Below are 18,697 nucleotides of genomic sequence, written 5' to 3' on the forward strand. Positions count from 1 at the left end.
TGGCTGTGATTATGGCGGTGCAAAAATGGAAAACTTATCTACAGGGGAATAAATTCATAATCAAGACTGATCAACAGGCTCTAAGGTACCTATTGGATCAGAAAGTGATGAATCACATGCAGCAGAAATGGCTTACTAAGTTGTTGGGTTTAGATTATGAGATTTAATATAAGAAAGGGGTGGAAAATAAGGCAGCTGATGCCTTATCTAGGTATCCTTTGGCTATTGAGGATTGTTTGGCACTAACAACAGTCACACCTTTATGGATGCAGAAAATCAAACAGAGCTATGAAGGGGATACCTACTTTTCTCAGGTCCTCACTACCAAACTGGTTGACTCTACTGCTTATCCTGAATTCACCTTAGTTGCTGGAGTCATTCAATATAAAGGAAGAGTGGTGGTTGGCTCTACTACTGAATTAAGAAGTACTATTTTAAATGAGGTGCATGCGACATCTTTTAGTGGTCACTCTGGTGTCCAAGGCACTTACTCTAGACTTCGAGGGTTTTTCTACTGGCCCCAAATGAAGAAGGATGTGGAGATGTTGGTGAAAGAGTGTGATGTGTGTCAAAGAAATAAATCAGACCACTCTCCTTATCCCGGGTTATTACAACCTCTACCCATTCCTGACAAGGTATGGACTCACATTTCACTGGATTTTGTTGAGGGCTTACCCAAATCAGCGGGTAAAAATGTGATTTTGGTGGTCGTGGATAGATTAAGCAAGTATGGCCATTTCCTTGCTTTATCCCACCCTTTTACTGCCCCAACAGTGGCAAGGTTATTTTTGGATAATGTCTATAAATTACATGGTCCTCCTGTCAGTATTGTATCTGATCGAGACAAGGTTTTTACAAGTTTATTCTGGAAGGAATTATTCAAGTTGATGGGAACCAAGCTGGAAATGTCTACAGCCTATCATCCTCAATCCGATGGACAGACAGAGCGGCTAAACCAATGTTTGGAGTCCTACCTTCGTTGTATGGTGGGTGCCTATCCTAAACAATGGGTTAAGTGGCTATCCTTGGCTGAGTACTGGTACAATACTAACTACCATAGTAGTTTAAAGTGTACTCCTTATCAGGCTTTATATGGAATTCCTCCTCCACACACAAGTCTAGGGGCATTTCTTAACTCGGCTAATCAGGAAGTTAAATAATGGTTGGTTCAAAGGCAGGCTATGGTTCATATTCTCAAGGAGAATCTTAAGCAGGCTCAGGCTAGGATGAAATTCTTCGCAGATCTTAAGCGTAGCGAACGCACTTTTGAGGTTGGAGAATTTGTTTACCTCAAGTTACAACCTTTTCGTCAAAATTCGGTCTCATTGCGTAAAAATCTGAAATTGGCTGCCAAATACTACGGCCCGTACGAGATCCTGGAAAAAATTGGGCAAGTTGCTTATAAGTTGGGGCTACCTGATTCCTCCAAAATTCACCTTGTTTTCCATGTTTCACTACTCAAGAAATGTTTGGGACGAAGTATCATACCTTCTACTGAGTTGCCAGACGTCGATGCCGACGGACACTTCAAGGTTACGCCTTATTCAGTTTGGGAACACCGGTCAATCACCAGAGATGGAAAGGAGGTTTTGCAAGCGCTAGTGCAGTGGTCTCAATCGGGTGCCGAGTTTGCCAGCTGGGAAGATCTGAAAACTCTTCGTCGCCAATTTCCTGGGTTTGATCCTTGCGGACAAGGATCTACTTCTGGAGGGGGTATTGTCATGGGAATCAAGTTTGAGTCTTTGGAATTTGTTGGAGAAGAAGCTTTAGGGCTAGAGAAAAAGAGAGTTCTTGGAATGGAAGAGGAATTTGCTCCTGTCCGAAAAAGTGGCTAAGTTGAAGGCTGGAGTTGTTGCTTTAGGCGTGTTTTGCCTTAGAGCGTTTTTATCTTTCAATTCCTGATTTTGTTATTTTATTTCCCAAGTTAATCTCGTACTTTTTGCCTTGGGTATATGTAGGGTATCTTGCTTATGGAAAAAGCTAAGCAATGAAGTATCTTTCTCTCTCTATTACTTTTCTCTCTCTCTCTTCCTACCTTACTCACGCTCTCTACACTGTTCATATTAATTTAATTTCCTGTTCAGCAAGTTATCACCGAAAATCATAAAAATAGTTGCAAACATATCTGGGTCCATTACAGAGTGCAACATTTTGTTATGTTCGAGCCAATAATATAAGTATTTCGGAGTTACGGAAAGCATTAATTATTATTTGGTTGCAAATCCTTTGAATCCATACTATGATCTATATTATCCATCAAGAACTCGAAGTGGTAGACTGATACGATCTCTGTTAAGTACTGATGATTAACTTGTTCGATTATGCATTATTGAGGTGGAGCCATAGGTTTATGTGACTCACAATGGCAGCACTTGTCCACCGGAGCAACAAGTATATCGACCTTCGCTTGATATACCATCTTCATCCACTTATGAGCAGACTCCATTGCCATCGTCGTTTGATGAGTCCATAACACATCAGATGAGAGGATTTGATTGGTTTGCAAATTCAACTCATAATTCGACCATGAATGACCATACTCCTGGATCGATTGGTGACAATGACATTGATGATGAGGAGTACATCCCCTCAACATAGTCTGATGGTGATGAGGAGGAGGAGAAAGAAGAAGAGGATGAGCGTGAGTTTGTTCGTGTTGATTATGGCACGTTTGCACAGCATATCGCGTGGATCCGCCGGCAGGGGGAAATTGGCGAGCTTATGTCTATGATAATGCAGACAAACCTACGAGGTCTAGCAGAGGATTTAGGCCCGGAAGCTGCTGAGGAGATGAGCAATTGGTTAGTTCCTATTATTCCAAGAGATTTTCCAGTGAATCTTTTTGCAAGTAAACTTGATGACATACCAGATCCAGATGAGCTAAGCGAAGGTTCAATCTTTGAAAGTAAAGAACTGCTTAAGATAGCTGTGGGGTTGTGGTATCTGGATCGTCGAGCAGAATTCATCATTCCTCGATCTGATTTGGATAGGATGACATTCAAATGCAAATATCACAATCGGTGTCCATTTCAATTTCGAGCTACTCAGCACAGATCTTTTTGGATGATTCGAAAGTTTGGTCCTGCCCATACTTGCATTGGGAACCTTGTGAATACTGGTGTGCGAAAGGTCCATGCTCGAGTCATTGCAGCACATATAGCCAAGAAAATGCGCGAGGATGGTGAAATTGTGAAGTCGATGTCCATTATAGCCGACCTACAGAGAGAGCATGGTGTGAAGATCAGTTATAGTGTTGCGATGCGAGCCCGTAATACGGCTATAGAGATGATATATGGCGGACACAAAGAATCTTATGCATTACTTCCTGGCTATCTTCACATGTTGCGGATGTGCAATCCAGGATCGTCGACCGACTTGGATATTGATGCAGATGGTAAGTTCAAGCATATTTCCGTCGCTCTTGGTTCATGTAGAGTGGCGTACACTATGTGCCTCAGACCAATAATTGTGGTAGATGGCACACACTTGAAGGGTCGCAACAAAGGTATTTTGTTTGTTGCGGTGACGAAGGATGGCAACGAACAAATATTCCCAATGGCTTTTGGGGTTGGTCCAATAGAGAATGATGAATCACGGAAGTAGTTTTTGTCTCGATTAAAGTTGGCTTATGGTGGGAATTCAGAGACGTTGATTGTTTCTGATGCTCATGTCAGTATAGAGAATATTGTCAAGGCAGTGTATCCTGATGCCACACACGGTTTGTGCTACTACCATCTGCTCAACAAAATCACTCGGTATGGCAAGGCAGCCATTGCATTATACCAAAAGGCCGCTTATGCATATAGAGAAAGTGAATTTGAAGCTGCGATGGCAAGCTTAAAGGCTCTTAGGGAAGATGGTGGAGCATATAGCAAATTGTTGCAGGTTGGTCCTGAAAAATGGGCAAGGTCAAAGTACCCTGTTCGACGCTATAGTTTTCTAACATCAAATGTTGCCGAATCTTTCAACTCTCGTTTGTTGTGGGCAAGACGTCTGCCTATATGCTCTATGGTTGAGGCAATCCGGCATATTATAGAGAAATGGTTTGATGAAAGACACGAAGCTGCTAAGACATTTTCTGCTGATGTTACACCAGAGGTGTTGCGCAAGCTCACTATTGAATTGGAGAGATCACGGAGATATAAGGTGGTTCCCATGTTAGCATCTACATTCAAGGTCAAGAGTTCGAACAAAACATTCAAAGTGAATGTAGGAACGCAATCGTGCACTTGTGTCGAGTGGGACATGAACATGCTACCATGTTCTCATGCAGTTGCAGCTATAAGGTATTAAATGATTTGTATTTCTAACATTGAAATATTGCTAAATATTAATATTTTTTTATTTGGCCCAATATTATTCAGGCATTTAGGCGATGACTTATCTAAGCATGTTGGAGAGTATTATCAAGCTACAAAATTATGTGAGGCGTATTCGTATCGAGTCTATTCAGTACCGCCACTAGGTGCTTGGAGATTCTTGCAAATATAGAAGGTCTTTGCATTCTACCTCCCGTTATAGGCCGACAATCTGGACGTCCAAAGAATACGCGTCATCGAGGACCAACTGAGAGGACCACCAAAAAAAGCAGAGCTGCAACCGAAAATGTTGCGTCAAGCAGTGCTGCTCGTGCCCCAAAAACATGTGGTGTGTGTGGATCCCGATCGCGCACACGAGAAAGTTGTCCTTACTTAGCACATGAGTAGTGATATATAAGACGTGCTTGTTGTATTATGTAGGACGTGGTTCATGTATTATTAGTACTTATGTTATTGGTATTTTAAGTATTATTAAAAAAATTGGTACTAAATTGTTAAAATTGCTAACAATTGCGCATAGTATCAAAAAATGCTTAAAATTGAGGAACTTGCGCAATTTGCTCTAAAAAACTGGTTTGCCCAATATACTAAGGCATATTTCAATTTGAATAAACTTGCAAGTTGTACCGTGGTTAATTATTGCATCAATATAATGTTCGAATGTGATAGTAGTAATATTTTTAAATAAAATTTATTATAATATATGTTATGATTATATTTTATTTTTATTTCAAAAGGTTAAAATTAATAAGATATTTATATACTCTAATTTTGAATTCATCGATCTTAATAAATTATTAATTCATAAAAATGGAAGAAAATGATACAAATGAAATAAAAATATAAAATAAAATTGGAACATATATAAAGTAAAGTGTGACTATTAAATCTGAAATTGGAACATAAATAAAATTATAAAAATACTGAATCTGAATCTGAAATTATTAAATCTGAATCTGAAATTGGAACATAAAAAAAATTATGTCGGAATAGTCCGCATAAACATTATAAAAGTATTAATAATTAAAAATTTATTAAATCTGAATCTGAAATTAGAACATAAATAAAATTTAAGAAGTAATTGTTGTAAACGTGACTATTATCTCTCGCTGACATGAAAAATATAAAAATATAAAAATACTAATATATAGTAAAAACATAAAAAAATAAAATAAAAACATATGGAAAAAGAAAATATGCGCATAAATGCGCATTTTTAAATCATATTTTTTTTTTCTTAATGCGTAATACTCCGCATTACTTCTTAAAAATTAAATCTGAATTGGTTACTTCTTAAAAAATTAAAGCTTCAAATACATATAGTGCATTACTTCTTAAAAATTAAATCTTCAAATACGTATAATGCGCATTAGCTTTGGAAGATATAGTGCACATTAAACCGGCGTCATTATGCGCATTAATGCAAAAAATTCAAATACATATCAAGGTACCTAGTCAACCAATTAGTTCTCGAAAGCCTAGACAATCTAATCAACCACACACATACTCAAAGCACTGACAGCGATAATCTCCCTATATTTTTTCACGCATGTGTTGCCCCAAGTAATACTAGGAGCACCAGAAATTATACGCTCGATGACCATACATGCGAAAGGACCACATGAACTGTAATCCTTCTAACTAAACTGATCATCTGGTCCAGGGATATAGAGTACCAATGGATGCGTCTTCCTTTCCCATCCAAAAACGTTGGATGTCCAATGGTCGGCTGCTACCAAAACTCTACCAAACAAGCTCAACAATGGTTGGATTTGCGCTCCGCGCAGTGCTTTTGTTTCTTCATCCAAACCATAAAATAACGGGTCGTGTAGCTCGGCTTCCCAACGTCCAGGGCATATTCTAACAACCATGTAATGTCCAGTTATCCAACATGGAACAACAATCTACATAGATTATTTTTAACCAAAAAAAATTAGGAGACCCTTTTGAAAAACAAAATTTGAATTGAGAAAATAATACTATATAACTAAAATACCTGAGTTGCACTCATCCAATTTTGTGACGTGGACGATCCATTCTCTCCTTTAATCATGTCTAATACAGATTGTGGCACTTTCCAATCATGAAATGACTCGTATGCCCCGGATATAGCATGGTTTAACCTTGTACTACCGAAGCAGGCACCCCAATATTGCTCACAAACTCGCTGTTCAAAAACCAAATTTGAATTGAAAAAACAAATTTCATTAAATATGCAAATGGAATTTCCATTCACACAACTTAGAATACAAGCGCATATAGAAAAATAATATAAAAGTACTTACATATAAATCAAAAGAGGATATCACCGTGTTTTCGGATGTAACAAATGCAAGAATTTTGACACGGTGTATCAACTTGGATTGGCAGCTCAATATGAACAAATCCATAACCTACAAAATACGGTATAGTTTATAAATTTAAATAATTAATTAACAATTGAAACAAATATTTAAATCAACTTACATCCTGAGGCAGGCAGTAATCAAGCTGCATTATCTTCTTCAAATAATTCTTGCTTAGCTTATGGTTACTATCCATCACCGTGACCCCCGAATCGTCTCCATTAAGGAAAGACTTCCAATTTTGTAGCCCCGATTCTGAAACAAGAACAGGTTCTCCTGATGTAGCATATGGGGACTTCAATTGTTGAGATGGAAATCTTTGTCGTGTACTTCTTCAAGGCACTACCGGCGTCTGAACTTGTTGGGAGGTTTCTCCAAAACTAGACAGCTCCTATTGAAAGACCAAAACAATGGAAAAAAAGCACTAAAAGAATTAATTGAATTGTAAATTAATATTAAAATCACACCACTCCTATAAAATCCAAATAAGCTCTCATTTGATCGATCGGATTAGAGAAACGAGGCAATTGGGCACCAGTGCCCAAAAAAGAGGTGCTCCCAAATTCAAACTGAGAGAACTGTGGAACAAATGGAGATTGTGTCACAATATCATCACGAGGAAGATCGCCTCCCTCGGCACCCTCATCGCGTATATCATCACATTGTCTAGCCTCGGGTGCCGGTGTAGGGAGAGGGCCAGGGGAACGTACATCCCTAGCTTCAACGCTCCTACAACTAAATATACCCTTCAAATATCCTCCAAAAATCTCGTCATTGTCCTCTTGATCCGTGCATCTATAGCATCACTATGCCTTTTCATCCTCTCATCATTTGCCGCATCCATCCTCCTCACAACGGCCTCTATATAGGCAGGGTCTACAAGCCGGTTAGCTTGATCACCGCTACTAGATGATGAAGAGTTAGTAGGCGGTCTATCACGCTTTTCCCTAGCTCGTCGACGAGAACCCTCTTCATGGGACGATGAACTCCGCGTCCGTCTATCTATCCCCCTCATGGGCAATTCATGCTCGAGAATAGGTATATCATGTAGAGCCAATTCGGGCTCTTCTTCTTGCTCTTCACAATGAATGTCATGTACAGACCTTGATGGTAAATCCTGATTCTGAGCCTGGTCGTACTGTGGGCCCATATACATACCAATGGTAGATAAGTAGTACATGGTGGTCAGTTCAAACTTGTCGGGGACCAAATGCAATATTTCTTGCTTCTAAAAATAATTAAAATATAAAGATCAATTCCAAATAAATCATCACAATTGACATGGAATATGCGCAGAACTACACAATTGCTTAAAAATTGCAATTATAGTTTCAACTAAATTTCGCAATTTCATAAGAAACAGACGGAAATTTGGGGGGAATCAAATAATGGCCAAATTATATTGGAGGAACTTGAATTATCAACAAAAAATTATGAGGCATTCAAACCAATACATATATGCGCTCAAGTATTTCACAAATTGACTTTCAACAAAACCAATACTTTCCAACCTTATAGCAACAAAATGCGTAAATTCCACCAAATAATGAAATGCGCACTTTGCATTTCAAAAAGTATAAATGCGGATTTTATGTCATTTCCAATTTGAATTATGCAAATTCCAACATTTCCACTAGCATTTCACATAAATTCTAATATTATTCGAAAATAGGAAAAAAGGAATTTTGGGCTTCTTTTTTAAAAAACCAATTAATAAATCAATTTAATATATACAATATTTGAACAAATAAATTAGAGACAAAAAAAATTACCTCTTTCTCGAAAAAAGAATGTAAATCACTCGTACGCGGCCTACTGCGAAACTTCCACTTCAAACATCTTGGGTGCGCATACTCGGCAACTAAATTACCGGCCACATTACCTAAGTCGGGCATGATCTCAAGGGACCACACATGCAACGCCCAAACATGTCCATAGAATTTATACTAGCTTCTACTCATGCAGTTTGTAGCATATTGACACAACACATTATAACTATATGCCCCCCACGGGAATCGGTTAAATGCATCAAGATCATCCACTAATGCCCAAACCCAATTCTCAACGGTTTTATCAGTCTCATAACCTACAAGCATTCCATATAGGACTATGATGTACGCAACCCTCAAGTATAAACTCTCATCCGGATCATCAATTTTAAAATTGTCGAAAAGATCAATGAGAAATGACACTTTCACATGAGATTGACCACAAGTGAATTTCCTAAACACTTCCACTCTACCCACATCATGATTACGTGACATATCAAAATTAAAATAACCAAATTGAAGCCCGGTCACTAGAGCATAATTCATAAAAAATGTAGACCATTACCGTTTGACTTTATTTGGCGAGACAATACATGATGCACGGCCATCGCGCATTTAGAACCGGGATTCCAATCCAACAAATGTCCAAAACATCCACCTATAAATCTATTTAACAATGGTTCATCACCTTTTTCCTTTAGTATTTTCTTCACCTTTCTTAGATACTTTAGTTTATAATAAGTGCCCACGTCCGATAATACATTAATAGTGCTCGGTCTCAACAGTGTAGAAGCACCCTGTTACAAGATTCAAACAATTCAATGACAAAATTAAAAAATTGTAATTAAATTATATGCGATTTAGAATTAAACAATCCTACTTTCAAAATTACTCTTCTATGCGCGATTTCAAAAATGCCCAAATAAAATGCGCAAGAAATATAACCTACTTTCAAACAAACAATTAAACCAAACAATGCGCAAACAAGCTCAATGCGCAAATAAATTCAATTCACATATTTTCAAAATTATTCTTTAATGCGCAAATTAAAAAAATGAAAAATATACAACAATTGGTGGGGAGATTTTATCCAAAAGCTTCACGAGAATAAATGGGGTTTGTAAATTAATTTTCCTGAAAAAAATGTTTCGGCCATATATAAAATTTCCCAAATTTTTAAATGCAGAAATTAAACCAAATATAGAACAACACTCCTACCTCTCCCGGTGCGTCCATCATCTCCGGCCCGGATTCGATTGGGAAACGGCTTGACGAAGTAAGGGAGAAAATTTCAGTGAAATTTCAAAAACAATGAAATGGGTGGATTTTGCTCTAATTAACGCATAATTGTGTAAAATGCATATAGATACAAATTTCCAAATTCAAAATAAAGTACTAACTTTCAGACATAATAAAGACAACTACACCAACCTTCACCGAAAACAATAAATTCGGTCAACAATTATTTTTTTGATCACTTTTTTTATATGGTTTAGAGGCCAAAGAGCCGATTACGAATTGGCATCGAGCTAACGAAAGAACTTCTGACGGATAGACTCAAGTGCGGAACAACCAGGCGAAACCATTTCATCTTATTCCTCTTCACCATCCAAGCCAACGATAGTTGATTTTCGATCTCTCCCAACTCTCGAAGTCAGACCAGTTGGAGCCGAACCGAGACAATGAATGGCTAATCTCAACCTTTTTTGTTTAATCTGAACATCTAGACGGAGAAAAAAGGGACCAACAAATGAGTGTATCCGGGCCTAGATTCGATCCAAATTATGTTCCATCTGTATATTCCGATAGAGCATATCGATATCGAGATCCCGGGATGGCATCAAAAGTCCTTCGTTCCTCTTGGCGATGGGTTGAGACCAACAAAAGTTTTTTCTTTATTCACATTTTCACCTTTTATCTACCAAAACACTAAATACTAGCTCCTTAAAATTCATGCCGATAAAAAGTGATTGAACTTCGCAGGACGGAATGAGTAAAATATTTCAAAAATTAAGTTCACAAAATACTTACATGAGATTGATTTTATGTATGAGATCAGATTACGGGTTAACCCAATTCACTTTTTCGATCCACATGGACTCCGTATATAAAAGTACTTTACATAAATAATGACAATGTTATGGTGCAATGGTGAAGGTGCGCTAGGTTGCACCCAAGAGATTATAGGTTCAAATCCGGTTGGCAGCACGTGGGCGCATTTGAATTTTTGGCCTTTATATGAACTGTTTTTTCGACGTAATTTCTCAGCATTATAAATTGCAAATTACATGAATATCATTTTTTTGTACATTACAAATTTTCGATTGAAATATTAGTTGCAATTATAACAATACTTATCTATTTATAATTAATACACTCTTTTCGTTCGTGTACTCAGTTTGCCATTATCGTCTGTCTACAATAAATATACTCAGTCTATTTTTGATAAGTTTTTCAATCACAATAAATATACTTAGAGCATCTGCAGCACTAGGTTTGGCGAGCCGAACCGAGCCAGCACGCAGCGTATGTGTTGCGCTGGGGACGTGGGGCTGCTCGTGCTGGGCACTTCCTGGCGTGCCGGGTGCGGTAGGTGTTGGTTTATGAATTTAGAGATTTTGGGTTCGATTTCTAGTTGAAGTGTTTTTATTTATTTACTTACTTTTTATAATTTTGACCAAAAACTTTATGATACTTTTCATAAAATCAAATAGGACTTTTCTTAAAGATAAATAAGACTTTTTTATTCATAAATGATACTTTACTTAAATGTAAATAAGACTTTTCATAAAATTAAATAATACTTTTATTTAGAGCAAAAAAAACTTTAAAACATTTTACTCGTAAATAAAATTTTTCTTAAACGTTAATAAGATTTTCATAAAATCAAAAAATACTTGCTTCTTATTCGTTAATGAGAATTTATTTAAATATAAATAAAATAAGACTTTTCTTCATAGCAAATAAGACTTTAAGACTTTTTATTCGTAAATGATACTTTGGTTGCACATGTTAAACTAAATGGCATAACATAATGTTGGGGAAATTTATGTGCATTTTCATATTGATCAAAGCACTTATATATATACACAAGAGTTCTAACTAAACTAGGAAAGCTCTATCTTTCTCTACAAGATATACCGTAGAGAAATGTTGTGCTATATACAAATCATGCCTAACTTGTTACAAAGATAATCAACTCTAACTCCATTAAGAGCTTTTAGTGAAGATGCCTTTCAATTTGTCTTCAGTTCTCATATAATATCTAGTAGAAATCAATCCCCATTGAATCTTCTCCCAAACAAAATACAATCAATCTCAAAAATAATTTAATCGGGAATTATTTAAGATTTATTGAAAATTAATTTTGTTACACGAGAGGCCAAAATTCATAAGACAAGACTAATTTTATATGACATTTTTTCCGGACTAAGTATGAGGCCGGCTTCACCTAACCAAACAATATATCATGAAATTAAATGTCGTCCAATCCACTAAACCGAATACCCCCTTAGTCTAGTATTTGTGACTCCAATTTGATGCAATCAAGAGTGTAAGAAACCATTCTCATCTTTGGTCTCAAGTGAGGCTCCATTTCCGTGCAGCTGAGTGCAATGTGAAACATAGCAAGAATCTGTTTCTTTGGTCGAAGCTGATGCAGAAGAGAGGGGTCTATGATCTCCGACAGCGGTCTCTCCTCGCGAAAGGCCCTCCTCACGAGGCTCTCCTCCTCTTGCAGCCGCCCCGTTAGGATCTCCAGCAGCACCACGCCAAAGGAGTAGACGTCGCATTTCTGAGTGAATACGAGGCGTGGCAGGCCGAATCCGGAGATGTAGGGCTTCAGATCGTGATCGAGGAGGATCTTCGACGTCTTGATGCTGCCGTGGACCTGCTTTCTGCTGCTGCATTCATGGATGTGCATTAGGCCTCTTGCTGCCTCCTGTGCAATTCTCAGCCTTGCTGCCCATGATAATGGAGGCATGCCATTGCCACTCATGCTTCCTGCAAAAATTTATCCAATCTTGAAATGTTTATAAACTGCACAATTTGCAACTAAAAGAGAGACAGAGGTTGGCCTGAGTCTGACCATGCAATGCATTGTGCAAGCTTCCATTCCCAATAAAATCCTCAACGACCAACTTCTCATCGGTGGCATAGTAATAAGCCTTGAGGCTCACAAGGTTGGGATGCCGCCGCACCTTGGCAATCGCCTCGAACTCCTTCAGCCGCCACGACGCCGCCTCGCCCAGCCGCCTCACGGTGGCCGCCACCCCTCCGGGGAGCACAACCTTGTACACTATGCCGCTCCTACTCTTCCCCAAAACATAAGCCGACGCCCTCAACAAATCCTCCAACTCCAAACCAAAGCCTTCATCAACTACCACGAATTTACCCTTTTGACCCTTGTCTCCCATGCTTGCGTCCATTTTCTCCTCCATCTTCCACCTCCTCTTCACCAACCACACTGACACAAACACCATCCCCATCGCCGCCACTGAAACTCCACAGATAACTGAAACCGTCACCATCCCACTTTTCATCTCCCCATTTTTTGAAGAAATCTCAGGTTTTCGAGGATTGATTGGAATATTCCCAGTTTCCGCCTCTGCACACAACGTGTTGGTCGGAAATCCGCAGAGAAAAGGGTTTCCCGAAAACGCAGTCGGCCCCTGATTCAGCAGCGATCCAACCTGAGGTATTTCTCCGCTGAGGTTATTCCGCCGCAAATCAAGACTAACCGTCATCGGCAGTTTGCCGAAACTCGCCGGAATCTCACCGGAAAATGAATTGCACGATAGATTCAATGTCCCCCTCAAGTTCCCCAAATTGATCAGCCCTTGGGGTAGAGAGCCACTGAAATTATTCGACGAGATATCGAGATGAACGAGGCTTTGAAGACTGGCAATCTGGTGCGGCAGAGGTCCACCGAAAGAGTTCCGCGAGAGGTCAAGAAAAGCGAGAGAAGCAAGCGCGCCGATTTCTGATGGAACGTAGCCCGTCAGATTCTTTCCGGAGAGTGAGATGGAGGTGACTCTATTGTGAGCACTGTCGCAGATGATCCCAGCCCATTTGCATGGAGATGAATCGGAGTAGGACCATGAAACGACGGCGTTTCCGGGGTCTTCCGATATTGCGGCTTTCAGTGCTAGGAGGGCGAGGGCGTCCGAGTTCAATGAACAAGTGAGAGGAATGCAGAGAGTGAAGCAGCAAATGAATGTTTCAATGCTGCACTTGTTCATTTCTTCTTTTCAAAATTCAAACTTTTTTGTGTGCAATGGTGAAAGATTCAATCTTTTTGATGCATGCGATGGAGAAATGGGATGCTTGTCGAGAAATGTTTCTGCAGATGTGAAGAAGAGAAAGATGTGTGGATTGAAGGAAGTGGGATTTCGATGGATTTTCGAGGCAATACAATATAGATGCTGAATTTGAATTTTTGTTGACCAATCCAAGTAAAAAATCCAACTTAAATTACAAAAAGAAAATGAATTGAATCTAAAAACATCGAGCCAAATCAAGTGATAGTGATAAATCCAACATTTTAGGATAATGACTTTAGATAAAATGATTAAATTAATATTTCATAAATATTCATTTTTTATTCACTCGCTTGCCATTAATAAAAACTCCTATAGATTACATATTTAGGACCAAAAGGTCGAAATTTCGAATTTCACCAACAAATATACTGTACAAAATTTGACAATGGGTTGGTATTGTTGTAATTTATCTTTTCCGTTTTCATTTTCTTTTCTTTTTTTCTGTTTGTCATCTTTTCTGATTTTATGTACTTCCATCTTGCTAATAAATCTCAGTTAACACTTACCAATCACGTCCATAAACATTTTATTTCTTATCAAAATTATAAATATCCATCAATTTATGAATCAATAAATCTATGCAGTCATATTGTGACCCCCACAATTTAGTTTAATAGAGAAAATTTTAATTTATTTTTTTAAATAAAAATAAGATTTAATTATTTTATTATATTCTCTACATTGTAGTTATTTTTTTATAATTTTTTTACATATTTTATTTTACATCTTTTATTTTTAATAAAAATAAAAAAATTACAAAATAATTATAAAAAATAACTGTAGAGAATTCAATAAAATAACTAAATCTTACGAATATACATGTTGGCTATAGAAAAATGTGTTGATTTTTGAGACAAGTGCAATGTCAGAAGATTATTGCAGCCAAACTCACATGCTCAATATCCTCTGAATCAGAGAATCAATTCCCACTCGCAGGGGTGTTTTGGTAAATCCACTCAGCTAAATATTCAAATTTCAGACGAAGTGACGAACATCTGAGAGCAATAAATCAAAAAACAACGAGAAAATGATAAAAACAGAAGCGGAAAATTCCAATTCTGCCCTCATAGTGGAACACACAGCTCATACCCTTTTATTACATCTCAAACATAGGAAAGACTTTTCACAAAAGAATATGCAAAAGAGACGATACAAAATGCACCTTCACACAAGTGCTATGGTGGTCCATCAACATTACATTCTGTCTCTTCTCCTCATTGGCTGAGGGTATCCGAGATGCAACAAGCAGCAGTCAGCATACATCGCATCACGAGACCTTTCGCCTCAAATATTAATCACTCTACCACTAGGCCAACACACGCACGTGAGAAAGTAGTGTTAGTGTACATGAAACTCATATATTAACCAGGACTGCATGTTATGGAGCTGAAGAGTAGCTTCTAAGTTCTAACTCAGTCGAAAAGTCCTTTCTATTGCGTCCGAGCAGGAGTCTCAAAGTCGAGGCCTCGCCCCTCCTTTACCAAGAAGGTGCAAAGCGTCATAGTGACCGTATCCATGATAAAGAACTCTAATGGGATCGTCTTTTCCGTATTCTTGCCCGTACTCGGCTATAGATATCAAGCCACCAGAATCTTCATCGCGCATGTATACAGTGATTGGCATCCTGGGATTTACGTGTCTATTAGATCTCGTACCACATTTTCATCTCGACTACCTCGAGCTTTTGACATTCACAGGAAATTCTCAACGGAAACAGAGTAAGATTCATCAATTTTGAAACTTGGTTAAGATGAGAGCACGAGGCTTGGTTAAGTCGACTTACTGGAGAACATGAGAAGCCATTAATAATTCGGGTTCACCTCCCCACACGTGAGGCTTCCTTATTTGTGAGATGTATTTATCAAAATCGCCTTCTATGAACCTGAAAAGTTATATCGCAGATGCTATATTATAGAGTATAAGCTAAAAGAAAGGTAGAAAAATAGCGAAGAGAATAAATGGATAGATATATGTGCAAATTGATGCAGATAAAAAGCTCGAGTCACTGTTATTTACTATGATTTCGGGGGTAGGTAAAAGAGCAAATTTATGCAACATTAGAAAGCACAATAGAGTACAACCGTTGCTGTTCATGACACTAACTCATAGATGATAATATTGGTTAATATTATCGGATCGCCAGAGTTTTCATTTGTATCAAGAATTTTATGTAATAAAAACTTCCTAAAAGCAAATTCCTTTGCATCAGGGGAAATTATGAGCTATTATATACCAAAAGTGGGGAAAAAAATAACTACAAATAAGGAGTTACAAAGAGGTTAGCTTGAAATGTGAAAAACAATAAAATTTCAGCAAACTAACCATTCTGTTTCTTCTCGTCTCTTGATAAACTCATCGGCCACCTAATAAAATGGGCAGACTCATTGTCAAGGGGCTACTCTTGAAATATTGTGAAGAAACTGAGAAGGTTTTGAAAGGTTTAGTTCGACCTCTTCGTAAAGTTTCTTGATGTAATGCAACAGTATCAGTTATTGGTTCAATATATGTCAAAAACTAAAGGATTCCGCAAACATGTCTTCTACATATGTACGAATAGCCTCAAAATTCAACTCAAGTTAAAACAGAAGTTGCAACTTACTCTAGCCCGTAGCTCATCAGCTAGTTCCCTTTGGGCATCCTCGTTTGGTGCTGGATTTCCAAGTCGTATGCAAGCTCCATGAGCAACAGAACGGAACAAGCATCTCCCGTCTCCAGGTATACCTATGCAGTGGAGCAGTTATGCAAATCGCATGTACTTAACAAAAACGAAACACATCACCACCACTGTGAGGTATTACAAATGTCAAAAGGCATTGTGATCCTGAAATCAAATTTCATTCACAGAAATGCCTGAAGAAACACATACCAATCACACAGTAGTCAGCCAGGACTTTCTTGTTATTTGAATTGCTGGAGGAAGAATTTCCTCTCGTTTCATTTCCCTCGGGTGACTCAGCATATGAAGGTTGAGCGGTCGAAAAACAAACCATTAGTCCAATAAAAAAGCCGGCTGATACACCGCGCTGCCTCAAAGAAAAAGGTCCTACGCTACATTTAACTTTGGAAGCCCGGTTTCGTCTGCCCATCAAAAGTCTCAAATTTGTATCCTCGTATCCAACATTGACATGAACCTTCCCATAACGTCTAGGACCAACGAGACCTTTAAATGTGAGCGAATGGCATCCAAAAGAGTCGCCCTTAAATGCTTGAAAGCTATTAGACTTTGCATTGGTGGTGAAATAATTTAGTCTGCCATGTTTGTTGAAGGTGCAGCAACCGCACGATGAGTGTTGGAACGCATCAGAAACACGGACAATCGTCTGTCTCCGCACGTTCCCGATTAAGCAGACTACGTTCTTGGCGCATGTGCTGATGGGAGTAGAAACAGCCATCTTGCTTTAGACAATAATACAGTGAAAAGGACCTTGCAGAGATGGTACTTTGATCAGACACCACTAATATATACATAAAATCTAAACATGAAAATTTCACAAACCATTCAAAAAAAAATGGAGCTAAAACTGGGGTCCTGAATTCATATCATCATTCTTAGATGTGATTTATCTGTGCCAGATTATCTATAAAGGGAAAAACACAGATATAGTCCCACATTATTTAAAAAGAAAATAAATAAATAAAAACTGAATGTTTCTATAATTAGGTTAAATGCCTATTAAAAAAACAAGAACTTTTAATTCTCCGGAATTTTGTCTGGATTAGAATTCCGACCACATGTAATCCTACGTGGAAGTCGGGAATTGATTACATGGTAATTCAGAAGTCATATGTTCCTTTAAATCTGCACGCCAAACTGATCTGTTCGCCAGAATTGATCCCACATAATTAAATTCCGACTTCCATGTAATATTAAGTGTGGATGAAATTCTAATTTAGGCTGAATTCCCCAAAATTGATAGTTCATGGATTTTTTAATAAGATTATAGTGTTGGTTACAAACTGGAATTTGTTATACTTCGTGTATTTATAGACAATTAACCCTAATTAAAACAGAAACAAAGTGACTAAAAGGATCAGTTTTACCAAATTTATATGGAATGCTAAAACTTCCAAATAATGCAGAAGAACTTTTCACACATCACACACGGTCACAGAGCACATAAATATGAAGAAAGTATCATACTAACAAGGGATTAAACACAAAAATTACAGAGGTTGAAAAATAATTTCCAGGAGCCAAAACCCAAAAGCATTGATTAAATTAAACATGCAACGCATGTATTAAAAATAAATTGAATTACATAGAATTACCTACTTGAATTGGAAAATTATAAATTTTGCAAGTTTAACAGAAATCAATAATAAAATAAGCTGAAATACGAATAAAAGACATCAATATCGAGCAGGAAAGCAGAATTAAACTCAACTGAAAGCAATAGGTAAATGAAGCAACTACAGAATAAAAGTAAAGAATAAAATAGCCATGAAAGTAAAGTAGATACCAATGAATCTTTCAGGATTTTGAAGAAGAAATGTGGGATTAATCTGAAAATGAATATGGTTTTTGCTTTCCTTTTGATTATTTTGTTAAAGGTTGAAGCTTCAAAACCTCTCTGAAACCTACAGTCTACTGTCTAGATGAAGCTTCAAAGCTCCATAACGACGTCGTTGCCTATTTGGGCAGGTCGATCTCGCGGCCCAAGCATCCATGAATTGGATGGAGGTGTACATAGGCCCAAATATTTTCAAAAAGAAATTACGATCACGCTATTATTAGTTTATTCTGTCTCTGTTCCATTCTAATAGACTCGTTTTTTTTTTTGAAACGTTCCTCTAGAATAAACTCATTTTCTATTTTAAATATTTCCATTCTAATAGACTCGTTTTTTTTTTTGAAATGTTCCTCTAGAATAAACTCATTTTCTATTTTAAATAAAAAAATATAGTTAATTAATATGGATCACACCATTTTTCTCTTAAAATAT

The 18,697-nt window shown here is 37.6% G+C and overlaps 3 protein-coding genes across 5 annotated transcripts; all 3 read right to left on the reverse strand.

The window, feature by feature from the left end:
• Positions 1-5,707: 5,707 nt before the first annotated feature.
• LOC130988905 (uncharacterized) lies at positions 5,708-9,810 on the reverse strand. 3 transcript variants are annotated; one of them, XM_057912885.1, is made up of 6 exons: positions 9,652-9,810; positions 8,437-9,230; positions 6,786-7,892; positions 6,605-6,712; positions 6,316-6,486; positions 5,708-6,223 (listed from the first exon to the last, which is right to left on the reverse strand). In XM_057912885.1, exons 3-6 carry the CDS (start codon positions 6,858-6,860, stop codon positions 5,957-5,959), a joined length of 621 nt encoding a protein of 206 aa, XP_057768868.1. In that variant the 5' UTR covers positions 6,861-7,892; positions 8,437-9,230; positions 9,652-9,810; the 3' UTR covers positions 5,708-5,956. The 3 variants fall into 3 exon arrangements, with proteins under 3 accessions (XP_057768868.1, XP_057768869.1, XP_057768870.1); XM_057912886.1 differs by having other exon boundaries at positions 6,786-7,055; positions 7,132-9,230; XM_057912887.1 differs by having other exon boundaries at positions 5,708-6,179; positions 6,786-9,230.
• Positions 9,811-11,758: 1,948 nt separating this feature from the next.
• On the reverse strand, positions 11,759-13,925 carry LOC130988906 (probable inactive leucine-rich repeat receptor-like protein kinase At1g66830). Its single transcript, XM_057912889.1, has 2 exons — positions 12,521-13,925; positions 11,759-12,435 (listed from the first exon to the last, which is right to left on the reverse strand). The coding sequence occupies exons 1-2, from the start codon at positions 13,671-13,673 to the stop codon at positions 11,945-11,947; spliced, it is 1,644 nt and encodes a 547-aa protein (XP_057768872.1). The 5' UTR covers positions 13,674-13,925; the 3' UTR covers positions 11,759-11,944.
• An 838-nt stretch (positions 13,926-14,763) lies between these two features.
• LOC130988907 (OVARIAN TUMOR DOMAIN-containing deubiquitinating enzyme 4-like) lies at positions 14,764-18,371 on the reverse strand. Its single transcript, XM_057912890.1, has 6 exons — positions 18,215-18,371; positions 16,621-17,178; positions 16,354-16,475; positions 16,077-16,117; positions 15,538-15,636; positions 14,764-15,378 (listed from the first exon to the last, which is right to left on the reverse strand). The coding sequence occupies exons 2-6, from the start codon at positions 17,144-17,146 to the stop codon at positions 15,207-15,209; spliced, it is 960 nt and encodes a 319-aa protein (XP_057768873.1). The 5' UTR covers positions 17,147-17,178; positions 18,215-18,371; the 3' UTR covers positions 14,764-15,206.
• Between the last annotated feature and the right edge of the window lie 326 nt (positions 18,372-18,697).

Source organism: Salvia miltiorrhiza, chromosome 6 (genome assembly GCF_028751815.1).
Source record: "Salvia miltiorrhiza cultivar Shanhuang (shh) chromosome 6, IMPLAD_Smil_shh, whole genome shotgun sequence".
Lineage (NCBI taxonomy): Eukaryota > Viridiplantae > Streptophyta > Magnoliopsida > Lamiales > Lamiaceae > Salvia > Salvia miltiorrhiza.